The 26,654-nt window shown below is 40.5% G+C and overlaps 1 protein-coding gene across 2 annotated transcripts in view; it reads right to left on the bottom strand.

The window, feature by feature from the left end:
• LOC140725163 (regulator of G-protein signaling 6-like) overlaps positions 1-26,654 on the bottom strand; it is a 573,527-nt gene that overhangs the window by 165,309 nt on the left and 381,564 nt on the right. For both annotated transcript variants that reach the window (XM_073040261.1, XM_073040262.1), the window contains exon 3: positions 8,135-8,234. In XM_073040261.1, coding sequence (XP_072896362.1) covers positions 8,135-8,234 — 100 coding nt within the window. The remainder of the gene's footprint in view (positions 1-8,134; positions 8,235-26,654) is intronic.

The raw sequence follows: 26,654 nt of genomic DNA, 5'->3' as shown, positions 1-26,654 counted from the left end.
GACATCTCCTCTGTAGCCATTTCCAAGCACCTTAAAACTGTGCCCTCTTGTGCTAGCCATTTCAGCTTTGGGAAAACTCATCTTCTGTCACTCCAAGGAAAAAAGGCCGAGTTCACTCAATCTATTCTCATCCTTGTAAATCTCCTCTGCACCCTTTCTATGGTTTCCACATCCTTCCTGTAGTGAGGCGACCAGAACTGAGCACAGTACTCCAAGTGGGGTCTGACCAGGGTCCTATATAGCTGCAACATTACCTCTCGGCTCTTAAACTCAATCCCACGATTGAGGAAGGCCAATGAACCATATGCTTTCCTAACCGCAGAGTCAACCTGCGCAACAGCTTTGAGTGTTCTATGGACTCAGACCCCAAGACCTCTCTGATCCTCCACACTGTCAAGAGTCTTACCATTAATACTATATTCTGCCATCATATTTCACCTACCAAAATGAACCACCTCACACTTAGCTGGGTTGAACTCCATCTGCCACTTCTCAGCCAGTGTTTCATCCTATCAAGAATACCAGATGTTTTTGCTTTAACTTCTCATCTTTCTTCCTGATGAAGGGTTTTGGCCCAAAACGTAGACTATTTACTCTTTTCCATTGATGCTGCCTGGCCTGCTGAGTTCCTCCAGCATTTTGTGAATGTTGCTTGGATTTCCAACATCTGCTGATTTTCTCCTCTTTATGCTACTATTATACTGCAAGAAATGCCTACCCTGAAGAAGTTCAAATCCTCTCACTGTGATCTCTGCTGCGCTCTGACTCTTTGACCATGTGCTCACGCAGACCTTCTATTTAGCCACATACGTTGAAATGGACTCCCCTTCTTTTTAATTTCACTTACGAAACCTGACGCATTCTGGAATCAACAATGGTTTTGGTCCTAAATTTTCCTGCATTACGTTCATGATATCAACATAACTCATTTTGGCTGGTTTGGTTGGAGCAGTTAAACTCTGAAGCAAACTGTACGCCTTTAAACCCAATGCACTCAGCAAAATTGGTACTTGCTTCATTGGCTACTCCTTTTGCTTAAAAATACTGTTCGTTTTGCTCAGTGTACATGAACCCATTACCTGTTGAGCAATCAAACACATCTGTCTTTCTGAGGTAGCCAGCCATGTTTGCTGTTTTTTTAATGATTATTATCATCTTGTACTCAATATCATCTTGTATAAAACCCGTGAATTCTTCTGTTTTCTGCCTTTTAAAAAAAATCTCATTTGTGTCTTTCCATCTAAATAAACACACGCTGTGCCACTTTCTTTTAACTTGAATAGCAGTCATCTTGGGTTTGTTTTGAAATTATCTCATCTCCAATGTTATGTTTTGTAACTTCAAAGCATTAAACTAATTCAAAGGAAGACACAGAGTCTGAAATGTAAATCTAACTTAGTTTTTACTTTAAGCAAGGTATGCACACATCACATGGTACTGTGAAGACCTATGCAATTCATATATGCAACTCACATATAACCCATAATGAATTATTTAAAGGAGCAAGAATGCTTAATCAACCAATATATATACATACAAGATTACTCAAACATTACTGAAATATTAAATATACAACTATTATCTCTTCAGCTTGAATCCCCAAGCAGTGATCCTGCTGGCTTTTTTTTTTTTACAGTTAATTAAATGAAAAGGCTACTGACATAGCAAGTAAAATTGGATTCCACATTAGACAATAAAATGCTCTAACCTAAGGAAAATTATTATTGTTATGATATAATCCTTCCTGAATTGAATTTGCATTCTTACTCTAGTTAAATTTTCCATTCCAAATGAATGAATTAATGGATATGCAGTGTTTGCCCATATCAATAATATTAGTCATACCTCAAGAGGTAACACTCCTTTGTCTCTGAGTCAAAATTTATGGTTTCAAGTCTCTCCCTCCCCCCCCCCCCCCCCCCCCCCAAGAGACTTGTGTTTATAAACTGTGCCAACACTTCAAAGCATTAGTGAAAGAGTGCTTCTCCGTCATCAGTCCTGTCTTTTTGCTGCGGTGGGTACTAAAATGAAGTTGTTTGCCCTCTGAGACAGAAAAAAACAATTCATGATTTTGAAGAGAAGCAGGGATCCCAATCCCTATACCCTGTTTAAAATTAGTCAACCAAACTATATCCCTTCACAACCATTACTATATACACCAAGTCACCACTTTATTAGGTACAACTGTTCATTAAGGCAAATATCTAATCAGCCAATCATGTGGCAGCAACTCAATGCATGAAACCACACAGACATGGTCAAAAGATTAAACTGTTGTTGAGACCAAACGTCAGGATGGGGAAGAAATGTGATGAAGTGACTTCGACTGTGGAACGACTGTTGGAGCCAGACTGGGAGGTTTAAGTATCTCAGAAACTGCTGATTCCCCAGCATTCTTATGCACTACAGTCTCTAGAGGTTACAGAGAATGATGTGAAAAAAAAATCCAATGAACAACTATTCTTGGGCGAAAATGGCTTGTTAACGAGAGAGGACAAAAGAGAATGGCCAGACTAATTCAAGCTGACAGGAAGGTGGTAGTAACTCAAATAACCATGCATTAGAACAGTGTGTGCAAAGGAGCATCTCTGAATGCACAACAAATCAAACCCTTAAGTACATGGGCTACAGCAGCAGAAGATCACAAACATACACTCAGTGGCCACTTTATTAGGTGCCTTCTATACTTAAAAAAAATGACCATTGAGTGTTTCTTGTCATTATCACAATGCTCTTAGTAGGTTTTTTCTGCATACAAATGACTTGCTTTTTTCCTGACATGACAGGTACAAGTGGAAGTACAGTCGGCCCTCCTTATCCGCGGGGGATTGGTCCCGGGACCACCGCGGATACCAAAATTCGTGGATGCTCAAGTCCCTTATTTAACATGTATCAGTACAGTGGTCTTTAGGACCTAGCGGAACTCCCCCCGACTTTATTTAACGTGTCTCCGTGCGGTGGACATTAGGACCTGGGATCGCAGCTCTGAATCCGCAGTGTTTCTGTTCACGAAAATAATCATGATCACGATTGAAACTAAAGTGGAAGTAATAAAGTGATCGGAAAGAGGCGAAACACCATTGGTCATTAGAAAAGCGTTAGGCTACAATTGGTCTACAATCGAAACAATTTTAATGGAGCATATGGAAGGCCCTGCCCCGATGAAAGCTACAATTATTACTAAGCAACGCAGTGGTTAAATTATTGAAATACGTATGTTTCTTAAGTGTTTTAAGTGCATAGAAAGGTAAAATATGTACTATATACTGAGAAAAACATTTGACTAACGTTTTGACTAACACTAAATGATACCAGCTGTACCTGTTCCGACTTCAAATCCGACTTAAAGACGGACTCAGGAATGGAACTCATTCATAACCCGGGGACTGCCTGTACTTTTAAATCATCTCTAGATTATTTATAATACCTAATACAATGTAAATAGTTGTTATAATATATTGTTTAGGGAATAATGACAAGAAAAAATAGTCTGTACGTGCTCAAGCAACGAGTGCTGGAGAGAGAACTTCCGGGTTTTCCCGATCTGCGGTTGGTTGAATCCACGCATACGGAATCCACGGATAAGGAGGGCCGACTGTATGTCATAAATGTACTTCAATAATTGTAAATTCCTTTAAAACGTTGCAGGATGTGAACAGAGATACGAAGATGTATTGTACATTATTGTTAAGAAAGCAAAACTTGCATTAAGTCAGAGGCCAAATTTACTTTGATACAACCAGGTATAGTTTGGAGGGATGCTGAATATTACCTAACCGCAAATTTTGATGGTATCCTTGCTTCTGCTTCTATTTGCCAGCACAAAACCTTGTTAACAACAGCTGAGGAGGTTCTGGTAGTTGCACACTTCTGCTTTTATTCTCTGTCTCTAAACCTCTTATCAACCACTACCCTAGCCTCACCCCGTCAGAGATATTCCCTCTACCCCATCTTTTTCTCCTACACTCTCATATAAACTTAAAAATAAACTGCTTCTCTCTTTCCCTTTTCTGGAAAAAAAGGGTCTTTGATCTGAAACACTATTTGAGCTGAATAACACTATTTCTCTTTCCATTGCTTTTGAGTGTTTCCAGTATTTTCTGTTTCAGGTTACCAGTGTCCTTCGTTCCTAGATTTTTCACAAAGTCAGTTATTATTGACTTCCTCACACGTCTTTTGCCTGATACAAGTAAGTTTAATTTTGAATCCTCCATTAGCAAACCTGCTATCCAGGACTTGCTCAGTGTAAGATCAAGTTACGTCATCATTTCTCACTCTCACTCTGCCTATCTGCTAGTCCCTAGTATTAATGTTACCCCCATCTTCATATCCCATAAATCAATAAGATCTGTATGGAAAGGATAGCTATGCCTGGTCACATCACTTACATCAGGTCAGATCCACTTACTCTGTCAGTAAAAGGAATTCAGTACATTCAGTGAAATGTAGGCTAACACCAGAAAAGCAAACTTGAACACTGAATAACAACTGGAAAACTCCCACTGTTTCATTAAAGCCATTTAAGGAAAGGACCTTGTTATCTCTGGTCTTCCTTACATGTGAGTTCTATTCTACATCCCCGTTGAAAGTTAACATTCCCTAAAATGACCCAGTAGTCATGCCAAAGGCAATGTCCATATCTCAAGAACAAATCATATCATGGATGCAGGAAAGACTTCTCTAGGTTGGATGTCAGCACAGCACATGTGAAGAACTAACTTTTGACTGGAGAAATCAACTAAAGAAACCAGATATCAGCTGAAGAAATACTGAGCAGCATTAAAGACAGCAACAGACAAAAGCTGGAACTAAAACTCTGCAACAAGCAATCTGCTGAAGGAACTCAACAGGTTGAGCAACTTTAGCAGGGATTGTTGATGTTCTGGATCTAAACTCTGTTTCAGAGGGAAAAGCTTGCACGTCCCAGTGCTTAAGCAGTAGGGGAGAAAATTGGAATGGGTTGTGACGAAGAGGGGACATTGGCAACATCCGAGGGGATATCAGCAAAGGCAGGAGGGAGTTGTAGGTCTGATCACTAATGATGAGTATGAAGCTAACTTAAGGGAAATAGACACTTCGTAATCTCCAGCAGTAACATAGATAGGGGTGGCCCTTTAACATTCATAAATTAAACATGCTTGCAGCTTGGGCTTGTTGTACTGATCAAGGCCTGAACCATCTGCAAAATTCAAATGTGCAACAGAACTGGCATTAATTCACGCAAGCAGTCTTCATGTACATTTGTGTCACCTCCACAGAGGATCTGCTCTGATTTTTACGATGTGCTTCGCACAACTAATTGACAATCATTATGAGTATTTAAGTAAAAATTCACATGTAGTTCAAATAAATCTGCATGAAAAAATAACCTCAATAATCTTTATCCAGACTTCAATGTAACAATGAACAATCCGATATCTCAATGAGAAAGCTTAAAATGTAACATTCAAACAATAGGTATGTGATTGCATTTCATGTACATTTATATCTGACCAGCTGAAATCATAAACAGCACAATTTTTCCTCAGTATATGCCTTTTGAGTAACTTCCCAGTATAACATCCATTTAATTGCACTATCCACATTTTTAAATTAGTTAAGTGATCTTGATGCTCAAAGTACTTGTAAACAGCACAGATGGTTCAGTATAATTTTATTTTCTGTCACCTAAACACTAGGGTTGAGTGACTTTCTCCTATTTCTGTCCCAAATGTTCCATTATTGGATTTAGAGAAAGGGCCTATCAATGAGATCTGATGTGCAAACTTTGCAAAGAGCAGAATCAAAGGTAAGCAGATAATAAAGAGGTTCTAGTCATCCTTTCAGTGAAGCTCGTCCTTATATCAAAGCTGCACACGCTGTACTCTTTAACTCGCCTTATCGCATACTTGCAGCTTCAATAAATGAATGAACACACAGCTCTGTCTTTTTTGTGACTAATATCAGGGAAGTGCTACTTTGTGGGACCCAGTGGAAGTCCAATTCTCCTGATATTTCCCATGCCAATGTTAAATGCATGACTTTGATAAATCATTCTTTTCTTTTATTCATGCATTTGGTGTTGATTTATTTGATTGTCAACAATGGAATGTAAAATATTCTGATCAAATGACAGGGTATATGGTACAACTCCTCCAGAGCTGACAACGATTTGTTTTCCCATTTCCACTCTGGCTGAGTTTACTGACACAATTTTTGGATATAATTGCACTTTGTGTCTCTGCTTACTGGCACAGAAGTTGAAATTGCCCAACCTTAGATCACATGATACCTTTTCAGCTAAAGAAGAGGTGAAGGTCTTCATTTTTTTGACAGTACATTGGATTTAACCCAGATGTTGGAACTGAAATCTTACTGTGTAAATTATTCCACGCAATACAATCACATTTGTTAGTAACTGTGAATCCAAGCTTATCACATCAGAGAACAGCATTAAGATAAATATTTGAGTGTGGTGTTAATTCTCCTGTCCATTATCAACATAAGATATGGATGTGGTGCAAAGTTGATTTGAACTAAACCTGTCCACTTTCTATGGTTTGTTTCACTTAAAATTACCCTTAACTACTTAAGCAAATGGAAGCGTGGATTGTAAATGAAGCTCCACTAATGAGCCATTGAAAAGCAAATAGAAGGACATCGAGAACTGAGGTGGTATTGGATGATTTTCATATTCAGGTTGCTGGCATTGTAAGTAGCATCATAGAAACACTGTCATGAATCTAGATAGTTATACTTATCAGCTGAAAGCACTGACATTTGCGTAGTTTTACCTTCTGTTTCATTGCTCTTGGCTGTGTGTTTTAGATCCTATCAAGTGCTCAAATTTACATAATGCTTGTTACTTCCCTCATCAATATCTCATAAAGTGAAGTGCTGTTGCTGATGTTACGCTGGCGAAAGTGCAAGTCATTTTGAATGCACAAATATCATATCTGAGCTCCTTTCGATTAATGAAATGTTAACAAGTGTACTAGGGGTGAATTTCTAGCAACACCAATAGATAGAAAATGTTGGAGGAACTCAGCAGGTCAGGCAGCATCCATGGAAATGAATAAACAGTCGATGTTTCAGGCTGAGGCATCTTCCTTCTTCAGGACTGGAAAGGAAGGGGGGGGGGGGGAAGGTGCCAGGATAAAAAGATGGTGGGAAGGGGAAGGAAGATAGATAGAAGGTGATAAGTGAAGCGAGGTAGGTGGGAAATGTAAAGGGCTAGAGAGGAAAGAATCTGATAGGAGAGAGGAGTGGACCATTGGAGAAAGGGAAGGAGGAGGGGATGCAGGAGGAGGTGATAGGCAGGTGAGAAGAGGTAAGAGGCCAGAGTGGGGAATACAAGAAGTGGGGGGGGGGGGGAGAGATATTTTTTACTGAAGGTGAAATTGACATTCAAGTCATCAGGTTGGAGGCTACCCAGACAGCAAAAGACATCTGAGAGGCCATCAGATTTAATCTAATACTTGTTAATGATAAACTGCATTCCAATAGTCAGAAGGGTTTTGGTTAAGCAGTGTGCAAAAGATAGACAGTCAACCTTGTTTGAACATTTATAAGACAAAGGCTATATAATTTCTGTATAAATAATGTAGACTTATGGTTCTATGATGCACATGGTATAGTATTTGTACAAATCCAAGTTTGACAGGGACAACCTTGCAAGGAAGTGTGAGATTCACAAGTGAATAAAAGCAGAAAATATTGGAAGCACCTAGCAGGTCAGGTAGCATGTGTGGAGACAGAAACAGAGTTAATATTTTGGGGGTAGAGAGAAAACAAGTTAACTTCAAGTTGCAGAGGACGTTGCAATCCTTGTCTCATCCTAGCAAGAATATCAGAAACATTCCCTTTGTCCAATCCTCCCCAGATTCTCTTCAACTCATCACTGACTTGTTTTCTCTCTTTCCCAGTTCTGAGGAAGAGCCATCAATGTGAAATGATAACTTTGTTTCTCTTTCCAGAGAATCTGTCTCTCCTGCTGAATGTTTTCACCATCTTCTGCTTTTACTTCAGATTTCCAGCATCAGCACCTTGTCATTGATTCTCATTTACAGGTTACTCAATCTAATTATCAAACTGTGCATGTGCAGTGTAGGAATGGCTGCATGAGCTTTATGTAAATCTGGCCAAGCAGACTTGCCTGTGATGACACTGGGAATCTTTGACAGAAAGCTCTTCACTGTTCGAATAGGCACTCCACCCGCCTTTTCGTCCTGCATCCGCATGATAATGTTTTCTATCTGTTGAAGAAAGAAAAAGACTGCTTGTTGATTCTCTTTTTTTGTTAATTTAATAAACATAAGCCCTAACAAGCAGAGCATTCTGGCATCAATATCAACTGTGTCCAAAATGCATATGGTCTGGTATAGTCAAGCATTTTCTGGTACCATTGGTTTCTCACACTGGCTGGGTGGGAGATTGAGGGAGACAGTTGATCTTAGAGTCACACAGTATGGAAACAAGCTTATTGGCCCATCAAATCCAAGCCAAACATCAGGTACACTATTACACTAAATATTTTATTCACTTTGCATTCTCATCAATTCTAACACTCACCTACACACGAGGGGTAACTTACACTGGCCAATTCACCTACCAACCTGTGAGTCACTGGATGCAGGAAGAAACCAAGGAACCCAGGGGAAACATATACACATATACTGACATACTATACACACAGAAGCATGCATACAGATATAAATGCAATCACACACACACCCCAAACACAAATATACCTGCATAAATACAGATCCCCCAGTCCACACCATTTTCTCAACTCCTCCCCTGCTAACATTAATTCCCCTCTTTCCTGCAATTCCCCCTCTACTAACTTTCTCTTTTGCTCCCTCAATGCCTTTCTCTCTCAGCTTTCCTCCTTAGCTCCTCTCCTTCTTAAACCTCTCCCTCAGATGGTTATGATTATTATATCTCCTGCTGAACTTGCGACCCTCTAGATAGCCTCTGCAGTGAAATCCACCTCCAGACATCGAGGCCTCAGTTTAGTTGTAGCAGAGAAACCCATCATGATCTGAAATATGCCAGGTTGTCACATTATTCCCAATGAGACCAAAATGATGTGAGATATTTATTTCAATAGTACCCACTTTTCTGCCAGGGGTACTTTCAAGCTTACTCGAACCCAGAGAGTGAAATTCAAAAAAACAATTCCCAATGTAATCCCATAATTACCTTATTTTATGCCTTCCTAACTTTTATTTTAGCAACAGTGATTATAAAAGGGGCTACTGGAGAGGAGTCTTTTAATTTTGTTGAAGATTGAAGATTCAAGATTGTTTAATATCACTTCCTGTACACAAGTGTAAGGAGAACAAAATAATTGTTACTCCAGATCCAATGCCCCACAAAAACCCCCCACAAAAGATCAAGAACAATAATAATAATAAATACAATATGTATAAATATATGAGGGCTTATAAACATAGAATGATTGTAGGTCCATAAAGTGATGTTAGGCTGTACATAAGATGACTGATGGGAAGTAATAAAGTAGTGGTGGATGTGTTGATCAGCCTTACTGCTTGGGGAAAGTAACTGTTTCTGAGTACAGGTGGATGCTATGCAGCCTCCTTCCTCATGGGAGTGGGACAAACAGTCTATGAGCAGGGTGTGTTTAACTGTCTCTGTAAATGCAGATTCCCCATGTGAGAAAGACTAAAGGAGATAGAGAATTATTCAGTGCATCATAATTGTATTTTAGATAAGTTGTTGAAGCACTTCACAAAACTGCAAAAAAACTCTCCTTTCAATCAGTCACACCGCAAAGAAATCCGAGAAAAGCAACAGATATAGGTAGTAATAGTTCTTGTCAGATGATAGTGAATGCGAGGGTATGACGACAATGAGTGAAGTCTAAGGCAGACATTGCAAATCGGTGGGCGAGATGAATCATGCTAATGCAATTTTATGTTGCAACACCACTTCTAACTATGATCCTGCATGTCATTTGTAAGAACTGTTCTATTTGTATTATTGGTTCGTTTTGGCAGTTTAGTCAGATTTTCTTACAGTAAATACAGATTCTTCTTTCAAACAATGATGCAACTGTAAACAGGGTTACGGTCATCAATAAACAGTGTTCCAATAATCCTCACTGCAGAGCTATAATCCTTCCATTTGTTGAGTGGCAGCTATTTTAGCAAAGTTTGTTCTGAATAAATGAGAACAAACACATCATTTATTAATTTCTAAACTGAACTTGTTCATAAAAAAATACACAAGTACAAGAAACAATGTGTGGCTCTCTTTGCACTCACTGTGTTGTCAGCTCTGTACATTGGTGCCGTTCGCACATTTTGTGTACCTAGCACCATTGCTACTTATGTGCTGCTGGGACGATACAGATTTCAAGCGTTAGCTACACAGGACCCATCCACACAATGTCTCGAGGCAGCAGGACCTTCATCAGCATTTCTTCTCCATGAATTGTGGCAGGGAATGATCCTACGATAAGATACTTCATCTCTATATTTGTACTTGGGAGACAGAGGTGATCCATTAACAAAAATCAAAATTCTCCTGGGGTCAGACAGGGTGGTTAGATGGATGATGGTTCTCCTGATTGGAGTGTTCAGAACCACAAGCCACAGACTCAAAATAAAGGTTGAGTGGCTGGAATTCTCTACACCAGTGGAGACTGATTTGCTGAGATATCAAGACCAAGGTCTTTGAATGATATGAGAATCAAGAGATGTAAGATTAGTACAGGAAAGTGAGGCTGAGGTGAAAAATTCATCACCATTTTATTGCATGATGGTGCTGTCACAGTGGGCCACATTGACAAATTTTGCTTCTGTTTCTTATGTTTAGGCTTGGACAGCATCCATAGAGGAAAATAAACAGTTGATATTTTGGGTGCATTTCCTCCCACAGATGCTGCCTGACTCACTATGTTCCTCCAGTAGATTGTTTTTTCTTGTCTCCAGATACCAGTATCTTGTGTCTTCCAGTGTTCAGCCTCCTCTGAGCTTTAAAGCAGTCTTTCAGAGCTGATTCAGGCTTCTGCTCCTGGCCATGATATGGTGAGTCTCGCTCTGCAATACTGTCTGAGCATAAAGTGCAAAGACCAGCTTTGTGACAAGAACACAAAGATGGCCAGTGAGGGTTGAGCTAAGAGGCAGGCAGCCTTTGTAGAAAGTGAGGTTAACTCATATGGGAACAATAACTTTGGGTGGTAGGGTAGTGAAGCAGTTAGTGTAACACAATTACAGCCTCATCAACCCGCATTAAATTCTGCCACTGTCTGTAATGATCTGTACGTTGTCCCTGTGGCTATGTGGGTTTCTCCAGGTGCTCAGGTTTCCTCCCACATCCTAAATTCATGTGGGCTGGTAGGTTAACTAGCCACACAGGTGTACTGGGAACTGAACTTCAGTGCATTCATCAGCCTTGAATGTGGCAGAATCAAAATCAGGTTTGATACCACTGGCATAGTGTTGATATATTGCAATATAGAGTAATAAAGATTGTGAATTACAGTTTTAAAAAACATATAGAGTGGTGCAAGACAGTTTGTGAACCCGAGAGAAATTTCTCTATTTCTGCATAAATATGACCTAAAGTGTGGTCAAATCTTCATGTGTCCTAAAACTAAATAAAGAGAACCCAATTAAATAAATAACACCAAAAATGTTATATTTGTTCATTTATCTATTGAGAAAAATGATCCAATATTACATGTATTTGTTGGAAAAAGTATGTGAACCTCTGGGGTAATGCCTTCTACAAAAGATATTTGGAGTCAGGTGTTTCAGTCAATGAGATGAGATTGAAGATGTGGGTTGTAGAGGTGCCCTGCCCTATAAAAATGGCGCACAAAGACAGAGCCTGCTCTTCTCGAGAAAGATCTGTTTATGCGCACCATGCCTCGATCAGAACAACTTTCAGGGGATCTGAGAAGAAGAATTGTAGAGATGCATGAAGCTAGAAAAGGCCACAAAACTATTTCTAAAGATCCGAGTGTTCATCAGCACACAGTAAGAGAGATTGTCTACAAATGGAGGAAACTCAGTACTTTTGCTACTCTCCCTAGGAGTGGGCATCCTGCAAAGATCACACCAGGAGCACAACATGCAATGCTGAAGGAGGTGTAAAGAACCCAAGGGTAACAGCACAAGACGTACAGAAATCTCTAGAACTTGCTAAAGTCTCTGCTTATGTGTCCATTATAAGAAAAACACTGAACAAGAATGGTATTCATGGAAGGACACCATGGAGGAAACCACTGCTCTCCAAAAAAAAAATCATGGCTGCATGTCTCAAGTTTGCAAAAGACCACCTGGATGTTCTACAACACCTCTGGGACAATGTTCTATGGACAGATGAAACAAAAGTTGAACTTTCTGGCAGAAAAGCACATTGCATTGTTTGACGATGTCCTTGATGCTGGGGAGGCTAGTGCACATGATGGAACTGGCTGACTTTACAACTTTCTCCAGCTGTTTCCGATCCTGTGCAGAGACTCCTCCACACCAGTTAGAATGCTTTCTATGGTACATCTTTAGAAATTTGCGAGAGTCTTTAGTAATGTACAGGCTTCTCAAACCCCTAATGAAATATAGTCATTGTAATTGTATCCGCTTGTTGGAGTCAGGATAGATCTTGTTGACACCCAGGAACTTGAAACTGCTCACCTTTTCCATTGCTAATCCCTCAATGATACTGCTGTGTGTTCACTCGACTTCCCCTTCCCGAATTCTACAATCAGTTCCTTGGTCTAACTGACATTGAGTACAAGGTCGTGAGACACCTCTAGACCAGCGGAGCTACCTCACTCCTGTATGCCTCCTCATCACCGTCTGAAATTCGTCCACCAATAGTTGTCATTGACAAATTTATAGATGGTATTTGAGCTGTGCCAAGCCACACAATCGTGGATGTAGAGAAAATAGAGCAGTGGGCTAAGCACACATCCTTGAAGAGTGCCAATTTTGATTGTCAGCATGGAGCAAACATCATTTCCACTCCGCTCTATTGATGTCTGTCTTGGTATACATCCCTAAAAACAGCCTGTAGATCAGAGAATTCTCCATTACACAGCTTTTTTTGGATACAGCTTGACATGGCATCTTGGATCTTTCTTCAGGCCTTCTTTGTCAATACACAGTCTGCAAAGAGGTCAGTATTCATCTCATCCTCATTGTAACCACCCTAAGCACAGCAGGTGTTACAAGTGTGATTCCCCGACTGTACAAGAAAGGCCTAATAAGGAGGGACCCTCTTACTACCAGCCAAGTGAGCTCTTGGCAAGTTCTGGTGAAGAGGCATTCTGCAAGGCAATGTGGAAGATCTACGCAGGAAGCTATCCTACAGGATCCATCATGTCTTTGTCCTTCTCTGCTTCTAATTTGTTCCATGCACTCTATTGCCTGATGGACCCACGTCCCATTGTGTTTCTCTCAAGGAATACAATTGATAGGATGTTGTCTGGCAATGGGCTGGAAGGCTGGATCTGTTTTTGCCCAGTAACACCCCAAGTAAAAGTAGAAAACCAGATCTTAAACAGATTCCAAATATTGTCTGGTAGTACTAATATAATGCACGAATAATACTTGTGAAGAGGGAGAGATGCTGATAGTCTTCACAGTGGATGACTTTGACTTTTTGCCGGCTAAAGCTACACTGTTGATATGTAGCATAGTGTACGTAGCATATAACGGTAGCCATACAATAGACATGCACATTATTAGTTCCATGGACCTTATCTACAGAAACAATTGTTCAATTTGAATGAGGTAACTTGTTCTGATAAGTTTGCATACAGTACTTTTGCTATGGACCACAAATATTTGTGTACAATCTGTTTCTGTTGGAATGAACAAACCATTTTGATCTACTGCTTTGTAAAGGGGAAACTTATAAACTGTTGAAAATTGGTACTCTTGTTATGAAATTTTCAATAAAGGGTTTTGCAAACAGCAAAAAAAAGGGTCCTTTGTGATAACGGGGTCAGGTAGAAATTCAGCACATGGTGATAAATGGTTCTTATGCACTTAAGTTCCAAACACAGCCTGATACAATGAAATGCAAAACTGCCTATAAGGAATGGGTCCTTTATTCCACAATGATTAAATTAGTGACTAACTGCCTAAATAAAATAATCCCTTCTGCCTACACAAGGTCCATATCTCTGCACATTCCTGTGCCTAACTAAGAGTTTTCTGTTAACCTCTATCATACCACCACCCCTGGCTGTGCAATCGAGGTACCTACCACCCTGTATAAGATACTTGCCCTGCACATCCCCTCTCACCTTCAATGCATGCCCTCTGGTATTAAACACTTTGACCGTTAGTAAAGATACCAGCTGCATACCCGATCTGAGCCTCATACAGAGTATGGTAAATATCTGGAATGAGCTGTCAGATGAAGGAGTGGAAGCAGGCACTAGTACAACATTTAAAAGATATTTGTTCAAGTACCTGGCTAGGAAAGGAGCAGAGTGATCTGGACCTAAAATGGGCAAATAGAATTAATGTTGCAAGGCTTTAAGGTTGGCATAGATGAGCTGGGCCTATTTCTGTGCTGTGGGATTCTGTGACTCTATGAATAATGATAAGCCACATTTCCTTCTCAATAACATGACCTCAGTTGCTAAATTCTTCACTGTTCAGAGGCTTTTCCTCCCCACCACATTGTCACACAATGTTCCATCAATGGGTATCCTTTGTGAAAAGATTCAATGGGTAATTCTTTCACTTCAGAGCAGGCAAGTTACAGGTTCAGATCTAGAGAGACAGACAGAGATGGGGAGAGAGACAGAGAGAGAGAGATGGATACTGCCTTTTGAATGTCCTCTCAAATCCTAGTCTCTCCTACTAGTGTAAATGTATGTCCACTCTGTCCAGATTTACCAAATACAAAAAAAATTATCTGATAATCACACTGCTGTTTGTTGGAGGCTTGACTCCAACAATTGACTGACACATTTCCCATTTTACAACCAAATGCATTTCACTGATTGTAAACCATTAAGGAGTGACCTGCAGTGGGCTGTAAAAAAGAAAAGCCTTTCTCTTGAGATCTTCAAAAGGCATGATGCCTGAAAATTAAAAAAACCAGGATCCATCATTAAGGACGTTATCACCCAGGACATGCTCTTTTCTTGTTACGACCAGACAGAAGGAACAGGGGCCTAAAGACACACACTCAGCGTTTTATGAATAGCTTCTTTTCCTCCACCATCTGATTTCTGAATGGACAACGAATCAGTCCATGAACACTTCCTCACTGTTTTTGCTCTTTTTTGGCACTAATTTAATTCATACATATATTTCTTGTTGTAATTTATAGAATTATTATAAATTGCACTGTACTGCTGCCACAAAAAATTTCATGATATACTGTAAGTCAGTGACATTAAACCTGTTTCAGATCAACTCCATCTGACTCGAAATCTATACTATCGGCATACCAGACCTTTACTTTCTGACAGAATACAGGGACAGAGATTGAATGCTATACTCTTTCTTCCAGTCAGTTTTTGTGGGACAGAATGATCTCCACCAGCCAGACCACAAGGGCAATGGAACACAGGAGTGACTGAGTTAGCAATGAGCTTGTTAAATCGAGCCAGGTGACCTGTTGCTCTGGAGATTCATAGCTCATTCATGTTTGTAGCAGAAAATAATGAACATATTAATTAGGGACAGTAACAGACCAGTCAAGCTCTCAAGCCTGCTCCATCGCATAATAAGATCACAATATCTCTGACTGTAAGTCCAGTTCAAACCATGGTAAACCTTTACTCCTTTGCTCATCAAAAATGAATCTAGCTCTGCCATGAAGATTCTCAGAGACTCCCTACACTGAACTTGGGAGGAACAGAGCTTTGAATACTTCTGACTCTTTCAGAAATAATGTCATCCCTACCTTATATAAGCAACCTCTTATCTTTAAAAGTGATCCCCTGTTTTAGATTCTACTACGAGGAAATAGCCTCTACATATCCAGCCTATCAAGACACTATAGTATCTTGTACATTTCAGTCAAATGTCCTTTTACCCTTCTAAAATCCAGTGGATACAAACCTAGTCTGCTCAACTTTTCTTCATAACGTGACCCACCCATTTTAATTTCCAGGTTTTAGAAAGTAATTGACCAACGTGAGCATCAATGCTTGTTTGCTGTGTAATAAAGCACTTAATAACTGTTTAGTTTCACCCTGAAGAAATTGAAGCTGAAAATGAACAAAAGCACAAACAGCAAGTCCATATCAGAAGAGGTAACTATTCACACACCCTCTTTTAACATGCCAGATACAGAGCAGGGTGAGCCACTACCTGGAGATGGAAGTTCAAATTTAGTATCACAATCTGTATCTGTCACCACATTCTACCCCGAGGTACATTCTCTTGTGGGCATTTGCAATAGATACAAAGAAATACAATGAAGTCAATGAAAAACTACATGGAGCAGGATGTGTTGGAAATGAAGCACGAAAAGCGAGCTGGGTGTGGACATGGCCGAGCGAAACAGAATTCCATGGCTCTCAACCTGGCCAGATCTGAAGCATCTGTGCACTAGTCAACATGGAGCGGGAGCAGGCTGAGCAGGCAGCGGGAATTAGAAGTCACTGAATGGAGCACATCAGTTGTGCACAGCACGGTGAAACGAGTCGGAAAAATAATTATGAATGGACTGGGTAAAGTGGGTGCCAACCTGTGAGCGTGAGGCATAAGCGGTCCTGACAGGATGTCAGAATGCAACAGGCATGAGGGACCTGGGCAGAGTGAAGCAGGCGCAAAGCCAACAGGAATTGACTCCCAGTGTGAAACAAGTTGGTGTCTCCTTCAAAACTACACAGATTATGTTATAATTTATACATTTTTTAAAAAATGTTTGTATAAATGAATGATAGAATGACTTGAGAGCTCAATGGTTATCATTTAGAATTTCTTGTAAGTAACTCATATTTTGAAATAGATAGCGGAAGCGAACAAGAGGAATTGTATTGATTTCTGCAAACTTGTGGCACATGTGTCAGGGTGGAGCTCAAGGATAGAGGGTGAACAGGAGCAGGGACAGACAGAGCGAAGGGGTAGTTAAGGAAATAACCAACATTATAGCAACTGAGTAGGGTGCCCTAAAGCGGACTGGACGACGTGACGAGTCAGTGCATCAAGTTGGGTGAAGCGTGAACGGACTGAGAAGGCAGAGTGAAGTGAGAGGGAACGTCATGGAGTAGAGAGGTAGCATGTGTCGGAGGGGGGGAGCGCGAAGCGAGTGGGGTGATCCCGTGTGGATCTGGCAGACAGGGTGCAGACCTGGCAGGGTTACGTGCAAAGCGGACCTGGATGGGTGGATGGTCCATGCTGGGTGAACTGGGAGCAGAAATGGATGAAACAAACGGGCAATGAACTGAGTAAGTTGCAACAATATTAACAGCAAGGTGACAGTGGTGATTGTCAACGGTCCGGGAAACATGAGGATGATATGAACTCAGCACAGAGGCAACAGGCAAATAGAACAGTGCAGGTGGATATGTGCAATCAGCAGTGACCAGTCCCTTTTTGGATGTCATGATGGTAATATTATGTCCAAAAGACTCCTTGGGGCAAGCTCTCCTGGTCACAACCTCACATTGTCTCTCCGTTAAGCCTTACACCGAGACAAACTTACCATCAGTCACTCAACTTAACAGGAGGAGGTGCCATGTGCCAAGGTTCTTCGTGACTTGCTGTGTGTGCCTCAGACTGAGTCAAAGCTACTTATCTGCAGCCTGACATGGCAGGACTGTCATCAGCTATGCATTGGTGTAGTGTGATTAATGCTCCCACTACTTACTTTCCTTGTAAAAAAAAAGGTTAGCTTCATCTTACAAGCTGCATCAGGCAAGTTTTAATGTGGCAATAACAAACTGCAAGCAACATGCCACATAAATAGGGAGCAGCAGCCATAAAAATGTGCCTGACACAAATTAATTTCTACTCCATAGATTTCTATTAGCAATGCTGTATACTTCAAAGGTCCATTTTCCATTTCCATTTCTCTTTAATATTTGATTGCCCCTCTGTGCACTTTAATGCACCAACTCTGGTTGCTGTGTTGATGCTGTGTTCTTGCAGCAAAAATGCCTGAATCTCACATACTCGATTTGCCTTTGAAACATTTTCCCTGTAGGGGAATTGGAATTTTTCTAGTTAATGCATCAATGGGACACTGGAGGAGAGGGAATAACATAATATGAAATATGCAGTACTGTGCAAAAGTCTTAGGCACCCTAGATTTTTATATTGTTTCAGATGGTATGGTCTCCACACAGTCCTGATCTCAACATCATCGAGGCTGTCTGGGACTACCTGGAGAGATAGCAAGTGAGATAGCTGTGGCCTTCTGTCCTCTCCCATCAGACTCCCCCCTTCTCTAGTCCTGTATCTCCTTCACCAATCAACTTCCCCGCTCTTTACTTTACCCCTTCCTCTCCTGGTTTCACCTACACCTTGTGTTTCTCACCAACCCCCCCGACCCCCCACCATCTTTTAACTTTACTCTGCATCTTTTTCTCTCCAGTCCTGCTGAAGAGTCTTGGCCTGAAACTTCAGATGTAATATTTTCCACAGATGCTGCCTGGCCTGCTGAGCTCCTCCAGCATTTTGTGTGTGTTGCTTGGATTTCCAGCACCTGCAGATTTTCTCATTTCAAATTAATTTCTCTCTTTTCCATTTCATATGTCTTTACTTTCAACCAAAGGATTTACAGGACAGGTTTACCAGGTGATTAAGAGAAATAAGTTCAAATTGCATAATTTTAAAAGGTAAAGGTTACTTACTGTCACAAGTACGGAGGTACAGTGAAACTTTTTGTACACCACCCACACAGATTATTTCACATCAGTACATAGAAAGGAAAGGCAATAATAGGATTGTCACAGAGGAAGCACAGTTTAGGCAGACAATAAGGTGCAAGGCCATATCGAGGTAGGTAGTGAGGTCAAAAGTCCATCTTATCAGAACATTTAATAATGTTATAACAATGGACAGAAGCTGCCCTTAAGCCTGGTGGTTAGTGCTTTCCAGCTTTTCTGGGTCAGGAAGAGAGAATGTTCAAGGTGGGAAGAGTGGGGTTGTAAAGGATTTTGAATTCAGGTACCTCCATAAATATTGAATTTTGAAAATTCCATCACAATTACTAAGAGTCTACCAGACTCTCTTAACCCTCATCTGTCCCACAGGGAAAGAAATTGCCATCTTTGGCTTGATTGAACCATTAGTGACTCCAGCTGCATCCATGTGGTTGACTCATCTACAACCTCTCTGCAGGGTGGACAATAAATCCAAATACAGCAGATTACACATGTTGTGAATGAATGACTTTTAAAATTGCACAAGATGCAGAGAATTCACAGGGAATACAAGAGCTCTCCAAATTCTGCTGCCAAGTATGGGTACCATCTTGAAGCTACCAGTGCTCTGATACCAAGCTGTGAATCCTTAGTTGTGGTTAATTTGGAGCTGCAATACATCCTATTCATGGTTGATTATTCAACCTTGTGTCCTTTTCAAGAGGAAGCATACACTCAGTAGCCATTTTATTAGGTACACCTGCACGTTAATGCAAATAGGAAATCAATCAATCATGCGGCATCATCTCAATGCATAAAAGCATGCATTCATGGTCAAGGGATTCATTTATTGTTCAGACTAAACATCAGAGTGGGGAAGCATTGTGATCTAAGCAAGTTTGACTGTGGAATAATTGTTGGCATCAGACGGAGAGGTTTGAGCATCCCAGAAAATGCTGATCTCCTGGGATTTTCACATATGATCGTCTCTGGAGATTACAGAACAACTAAAAACAAATCCAGTGAGTGAAAATGCCTTGTTAATGGAAGAGGTCAGAGGAGAATACCCAGACTGTTTCAAGCTGACAGGAAGGGGACAGTAACTGAAAAAAACCACTAGTTACAACAGAGGTGCGTAGAAGAGTATCTCAGGATGCACAGCACTTTGTAACTTGAGCTGCAACAGCAGAAGATCAAGGACATACACTCAGCGGTAATTTTATTAGGCAAAGGAGGTACCTAATGAAGCAGCCACTGAGTGTATCTGCAATGCCACCACTTGTAAACACTTGGAAGAGTGCAGACTATTACGACATGTGGAAAATTAATACTGACTAAATGCTTCCTGGTCAATGTATCAACAACCAACAGTCTCAACAATAACAGCTCTAGCAAAATTGCAGAGAAGTCTATCTCCACTTAATTAAGTAGTGTCCACCTCAGGCAATCTTTCCAACTCCAGTGTACCTGCAGTCATACAATCATTAGATCATACAGAGTTATAGAGCTGTACAACATAGAAACAGGCCTTTCAGCCAGACTCATCCATGTGGTTCTACCTGAGTTAGTCTCAGCTGCCCACAATTGACATATATCCCACTAAACCTTTCTTATTCATATTCCTATCCAAAGGAAAACTTCGTAATTATACCTGCCTCTATCATTTCCTCTGGCAGCTTGTTCCACATATCCACCATCCTCTGTGGAAAAAGTTGACCCTCGGATCTCCTTTATATCTTTCTCCTATCACCTTAAAACTATGGCCTCTAGTTCTGGACTCTCCACGAAGGAAAAATACTGTGACTGTTCACTGTACCCAAGCCCTTTATTACCTCATTTCATTGCAGTATTACCAGTTCTTTAATGGAGTCTTCTAATTAGTGCTATCTTCCATGGCTCTAAAGTAGTATCTTTTTTCAAGTGTACTTCCAGTTTCTATGTCTTCCTGTTAACCTTTGTGACTTCCATGAACTTGTAGTATTTGCCCATTAATTGCCAATTATATTAACTGCAGACTATTCTGTGACATGTATTTGTCACTTTAATGATGCAATTCACCTTCCTTGAATGACAGACAACCTTTCCAGAAACTGTGGGGTCTCATTTTAAAATAACTTAATAAATTTTAATAACAAAATTTGTTTTTTATCTCTCTGTTGTACAAACATGTGACATGGCTAGAAGGCTTTTTGTAAGTGCAAAGTGGGGATGCTACATGCACATGTAATTATTCGGTACCAAAGAGCACGGAGTATCTCTTCACAATGTACGCAACTTAGACAAACTTCCGTAGGAGCACAGTGGAGAGCACCTTGACTGGTAGCATCATGGACTGATATGGAACACCAATGCCCAAGAACAAAGCCTACAAAAGGTGGTGGATATAGAACACAGGAAAGGCCCTCCCTACCACTGAGCACATCCGCAAGCAGCTATGCCACAAGAGAGCAGCATTCATCACCAATAGCCCCCACTATTCAGGCTATGATCTCTTTTCTCTGCCGCCACTGGGAAGGAGGCACGAAGCCCTGGGTCAGGATCAGGAACACTTATTAACCTTCAACCATCGGTTTCCTGAATCAGCATGGATAACTTCACTCACCTCAACTCTGAACTGATTCCACAACCTGCACTTGGTGGCTACTTTATTAGGTACCTCCTGCCCGTGGTTTTCCGCCGCAGTAGCCCGTCCATTTCAAGGCTCGACATGTTGTAAGTTCAGGGATGCTCTTAGCACACCGCCGTTGTAACATATGGTTATTTGAGTTGCCTTCCTGTCGGATTGAACTAGGCTGCACATGCTCCTCTGACCTCTCTCATTAACAAGGCGACTTCACCAACAGAACAGCCGCTCACTGGATGTTCTGTGTTTTGCACGCCAACTGTTGTGTGTGAAAATCTCATGCCACTGTAATTCCTTTTATCAGTATTACAGTGCAGAAAAGGAAATTCCAGAGGAATGAAAGAGGAGCTGACAAAAACTGACCGATAGGGAACAATAGCAGGGATTGCAGCAACGGCTGGAATTTCTGGGAGCAATTTGGAAGGCACAGCATAGATACATCCCATAGGAGAAGTACTCTAAAGGAAATAGGACACAACCGTGGCTGACAAGCAAAGCAAAAGCCAGCATAAAAGCCAGAGAGAAGGCAGATAATAGAGCAAAAATTAGTGAGAAGTTAGAAGATGTGAAGAATGTAAAAACCAACAGAAGGCATCTAAAAAAGTCATAGAGAAGCAAAAGATAGAATATGAAGGAAAGCTAATCAATAATATTAAAGAGGATACAAAAAGTTTATTCAGATATATTAAGTCTAAAAGAGAATCAAAAGTAGATATCAGACACCTGGAAAATGATGCTGGAGAGGAAGTGATGGAGACAAGGAAATGGTAGACAAACTGAATGAGCATTTTACATCAGTCTTCACTGTGGAAAACACTAACAGCATGCTAGAAGTTTGAGCGTGACAGTGGACAGAAGTGTGTGAAGGTGCCAGTACCAGGGAGAAGGTGCATGGGAAACTGAAGGGTCTGAAAGTAGATGTGTCAATTGGACCAGATGGTCTACACCCCAGGGTTCTGAAAGAGGAGGCTGAAGAGATTGTGGAGGCATTAGCAATGATCTTTCGAGAATCGGTGGAATTTTGCATGGTTCCAGAGGACTGGAAAATTGCAATTATCACTCCACTCTTCAAGAAGGGAGGGAGGCAGACAAAAGGAGATTATAGGCCAGTTAGTCCGACCTCAGTGGTTGGGAAGGTGTTGGAGTCAATTGTGAGGGATGTGGTTTCGGGCTACTTGGAGGCACATGATAAAACAGGCCAAAGTCAATATGGTTTCCTGAAGAGAAAATCTTGCCTGAGAAATCTGTTGGAATTCTTTAAAGAAATAACAAGCTGGATAGCCAAAGGAGAATCACTGGATGTTACAGAAGGCCTTTAACAAAGTGCCACATGAGGCTGCTCTTGGTATTACAGGAAAGATACTATCATGGATAGAGCATTGTCTGATGGGCAGGAGACAAAGAGTGAGAATAAAGGGAGCCTTTTCTGGTTGGCTGCCAGTGACTAGTGATGATCCACTAGGTTCTGTGTAGGGATTGCTTCTTTTTACATTATACGTTTATGATTTGGATGATGGAATGATGGCTTTGTGGCCAAGTTTGTGGACAATATAAGATAGGGGAAGGTAATGTTGAGGAAGCAGGGACGCTACAGAGGACTTAGACTGCTTCCGAAAATGTAAAGAAGTGGCAGATGGAATACAGAGTCCGAAAGTGTATGGCCATGCACTTTAGTAGAAGAAATAAAAGTGTAGACTATTTTCTAAATGGAGTGAAGATTCAAAAAAATATGGTGCAAAAGGTCTTCAGTGTCCTCATGCAGGATTCACTAAAGATTAATTTGCAGGTGAGGAAAGCAAATGTGATATTCACATTCATTTCGAGAGGACTAGAATATAAAAGCAAGGATATAATGTTGAGACGTTATAAAGCACTGGTGAGGCCTCACTTGGAGTATTGTGAGCAGTCTTGGGCTCCTTATCTAAAAATGGATATGCTGACATTGGAGGGTTCAAAAGATGTTCACGAAAATGATGTGGGATTGCTAGAAAGGCTTATATGAGGAGCGTTTGATGGCTCTGGGCTTGTACTCACAGGAATTCATAAGAGTGAGGGGAGATCTCACTGAAACATATTGAGTGTTAAAAGGCCTCGATAGAATGGATGTAGAGCGGAGGTTTCCAGTGGTGGGAGAGCCTAAGAACAGAAGATACAGCCTCAGAAGAGAAGGGGCATCCTTTTAGAACAGAGATGAGGAGTAATTTCATTAGGCAGAGAGTAGGAAGCTGTGGAATTGGTTGCCACAGGTGGCTATGGAGGCCAAGTCATTGGGTACATTGAAAGCAGAGGTTGATATATTCTTAATTAGTCAAGGCATGAAGGGATGAGGAGAAGGCAGGAGACTGGGGCTGAGGAGGAAATGGATGAGATGTAATGAAATGGCGAAGCAAACTCGATGGGCCAAAAGGCCTAATTCTTCTCCTATAGATCATGGTCTTATGGAGATCAGCAGTATCTGAGATACTCAAACAACCCCATCTGTCACCAGCAATCATTCACTTTCAAAGTTACTTTGAACACATTTCTCCCTATTCTGATTTGCTCTGAACTACAAGTTGAGTTGCTGCCACATGATTGGCTGATTAGGTATTTGCATTAGTGAGCAGGTGTACCTAATAAAGAGCTCACTGAGTGTATCGACTCACTTTCTGAGACTTGGCAATTCATTTTCTCAGCAAAATTTATCATTCACTTTTTTGTTCTTACAGTTTGTCTTCTTTCGCACATTGGTTGTCAGTCTTTGTGTGTCTTTTCATTAGCTCTATTGTATTTCTTTGTTCTACTGTGAATGTCTGCTTGAGAATTAATCTCAGGGTAGCATATGCTGACATATACTTACTTTGATAACAAATTGACTTCGAACTTTAAGATTAACGGATTTAGATTTCATTGGTTTGGCCCTTTCACCTGAAAGTCGAAGTTGAGTTTGTTATCAAAGTTGACTGTGTATGCACAGGTGCAATGAAAAACTACCTTAGAGAAACATTACAGGTATATTGCATCAGATAAACAATATACCTCAAAAAAGCATAAATTAGTCATAAATTATTCAAATTTATAGATGGAACACAATTACAACAAAAATGTCTATTATAGTGCAAGGTGGTCATAGTGTCACTATACTAAGGTAGTGAACAGGGTTGTGCAGGTTAGTTTAGAACTGGGTAGTTGGAAGGAATTTGCTGTTCTTGAACCTGGTGATATGGAACTTTTAGCTTTCTGTACATTCTGCCCCATGGTGGTTGCAAGAAGATGACAAGGTTGTGATAGTGAGGAGCTTTGATGATAGATTTGCAGTGATCTCTCTCCTAAACTTAAACACAGAGGGCCCACTTTGCTAACTCAAAATTTCTGTCTCTCATGACCAGAGTTCTTAAAAAAGGTCTCCCAACACTTGCTGTTCTTCATGCCAGTTCACGATCCAGTTCACCCAGAGATGTTCAGCCTTCCAGTCACCCACTGTCATAATTTAACTGATCCTATATTAGCTTGGCTCTCTAAATGCTAGCTTCCACAAGCTGAATAACCTAAAGCCCCAAGCAAACTGGTGGATCTTTAGAGTGAGAAAGTGACGTACATGGCAACAAGAGATTAGAAAAATAAGGAGCATTTAAGGTGCAAAAATCTTCATTGATATCCAATGAAAATCATCGTCTATTGCCAGACTCATGCTTTTTCCTCTCCATTTTATCTCCTGACCTCTTGAATTAGGATCTTCTTCCGAGGAATCGTAGTGTCAATAAATACTCAGTCAGCGAGATACATCAGCTCACCAGGCTTGTTTCTACAGTGGGCTAGTTTAGGAGCCAACATACCAATGCCTTCAAGATCTCTGGGTTTTGCCAGCTCAGAAAACAATAAGAAAATAAATGCTAGGGTGCCAAAGGCGTTTTTATAAAGTACTGTATATTATGTCTTTCTAGTTACCAAATAACACTTAATACTACTGAGCTAGTATAAAGGTAACTACTCTTATTTCTGTCTCCCAACCACCTTTCTATTTTAACCAATATACAATACTTCACAAAAGTCTTAGGCAGCCTATCTCTCTCTCTCTCTCTCTCTCTCTCTCTCTCTCTCTCTCTCTCTCTCTCTCTCTCTCTCTATATATATATATATATATATATATATATATATACCTAAAACTTCTGCCTAGAACATCAAGATGAGAGCTACTGATCTGTGCTGTATATTTATATTTCATAAAGGAGATAAAATCATTTGAAATACTCAATGAAAGAGAAGGCAGAGGGAATCAATTGCTGGCACTGGACAGGTTAATGGAGAGGTAGTGAGTGATGTTTGAAAGGTTAATAAAAACAAACGTACTGGAAAACCTCAACAGTTCAGTTAGCAATGATAGAAAGAGAAACAGTTAACACTTTAAGTTGAAGACCTTTTGTCATAACCAATATTCTCACATCCTGCTGTGTTCCAGCATCTTCTGGTTCTGTTTCAGGTTTCCAACATTTGTCTGGATTTCTTTACAATCGTAATATTTACTGTTCCGTTTTAGCAATCTATGGTGGCACAGGACTAACAGAGACCAGGATCATTCAAAAACTGAGTGGGAATACTAAGATGTCTACATGATGGCATCAAAAACGTTATGGAATGGGGGAAAAGTCAAAAAAATTCCTAACATTTGCGACATCTTCTTGACCGTAAACACCAAGAATGATTGGACTAGGTGTGAATCTCAGTCCTCCCATCTATGTTTACTGTATGACCATGTTGTTCTGTTCTATCTACTAACAGACTCTCAATCTTCTTCCACTTTCCATTGCCTCCATCCTGGAAGTTTAACTTACTGCTTCCTGGTCTGAGTAAAATTCGAGGCCAGCAAGCTGTGCTTGTCCACTGTGAAACTCAGTGCCTTCCTGGTCGTTTGTGGGGACATGCTTTTTGTTGTGTTGTACTCATATTTCTGACTACATTGCAGCAGGTGCAATAGTATCTGCAGCTGCATATTACTCTGTTTTCTTCACAGCAGTTTTTGATACCACATCTAAACATGGTACCAGCACTAACACATACATGCAATAGTGTGCAAAACCAGTGCTGTCTTGAAGAAATGTTGCTTTCGAAAACATGATAAACATGACTGTACTCAATGGAAATTATGGTACTGAAAGTGTGTGAAAGTCCCATGGAAGGGAGAATGGGACTAAAGGTAAATTGAACTTCCTATTAACAGCCTCTTCTCTGGTAGTCTCGTATTGTTCCATGTTGTTTTGT

The sequence above is a fragment of the Hemitrygon akajei genome, chromosome 3, assembly GCF_048418815.1.
Source record: "Hemitrygon akajei chromosome 3, sHemAka1.3, whole genome shotgun sequence".
In the NCBI taxonomy this organism is placed as follows: domain Eukaryota; kingdom Metazoa; phylum Chordata; class Chondrichthyes; order Myliobatiformes; family Dasyatidae; genus Hemitrygon; species Hemitrygon akajei.
This window is presented reverse-complemented; position numbering and strand designations above follow the sequence as displayed.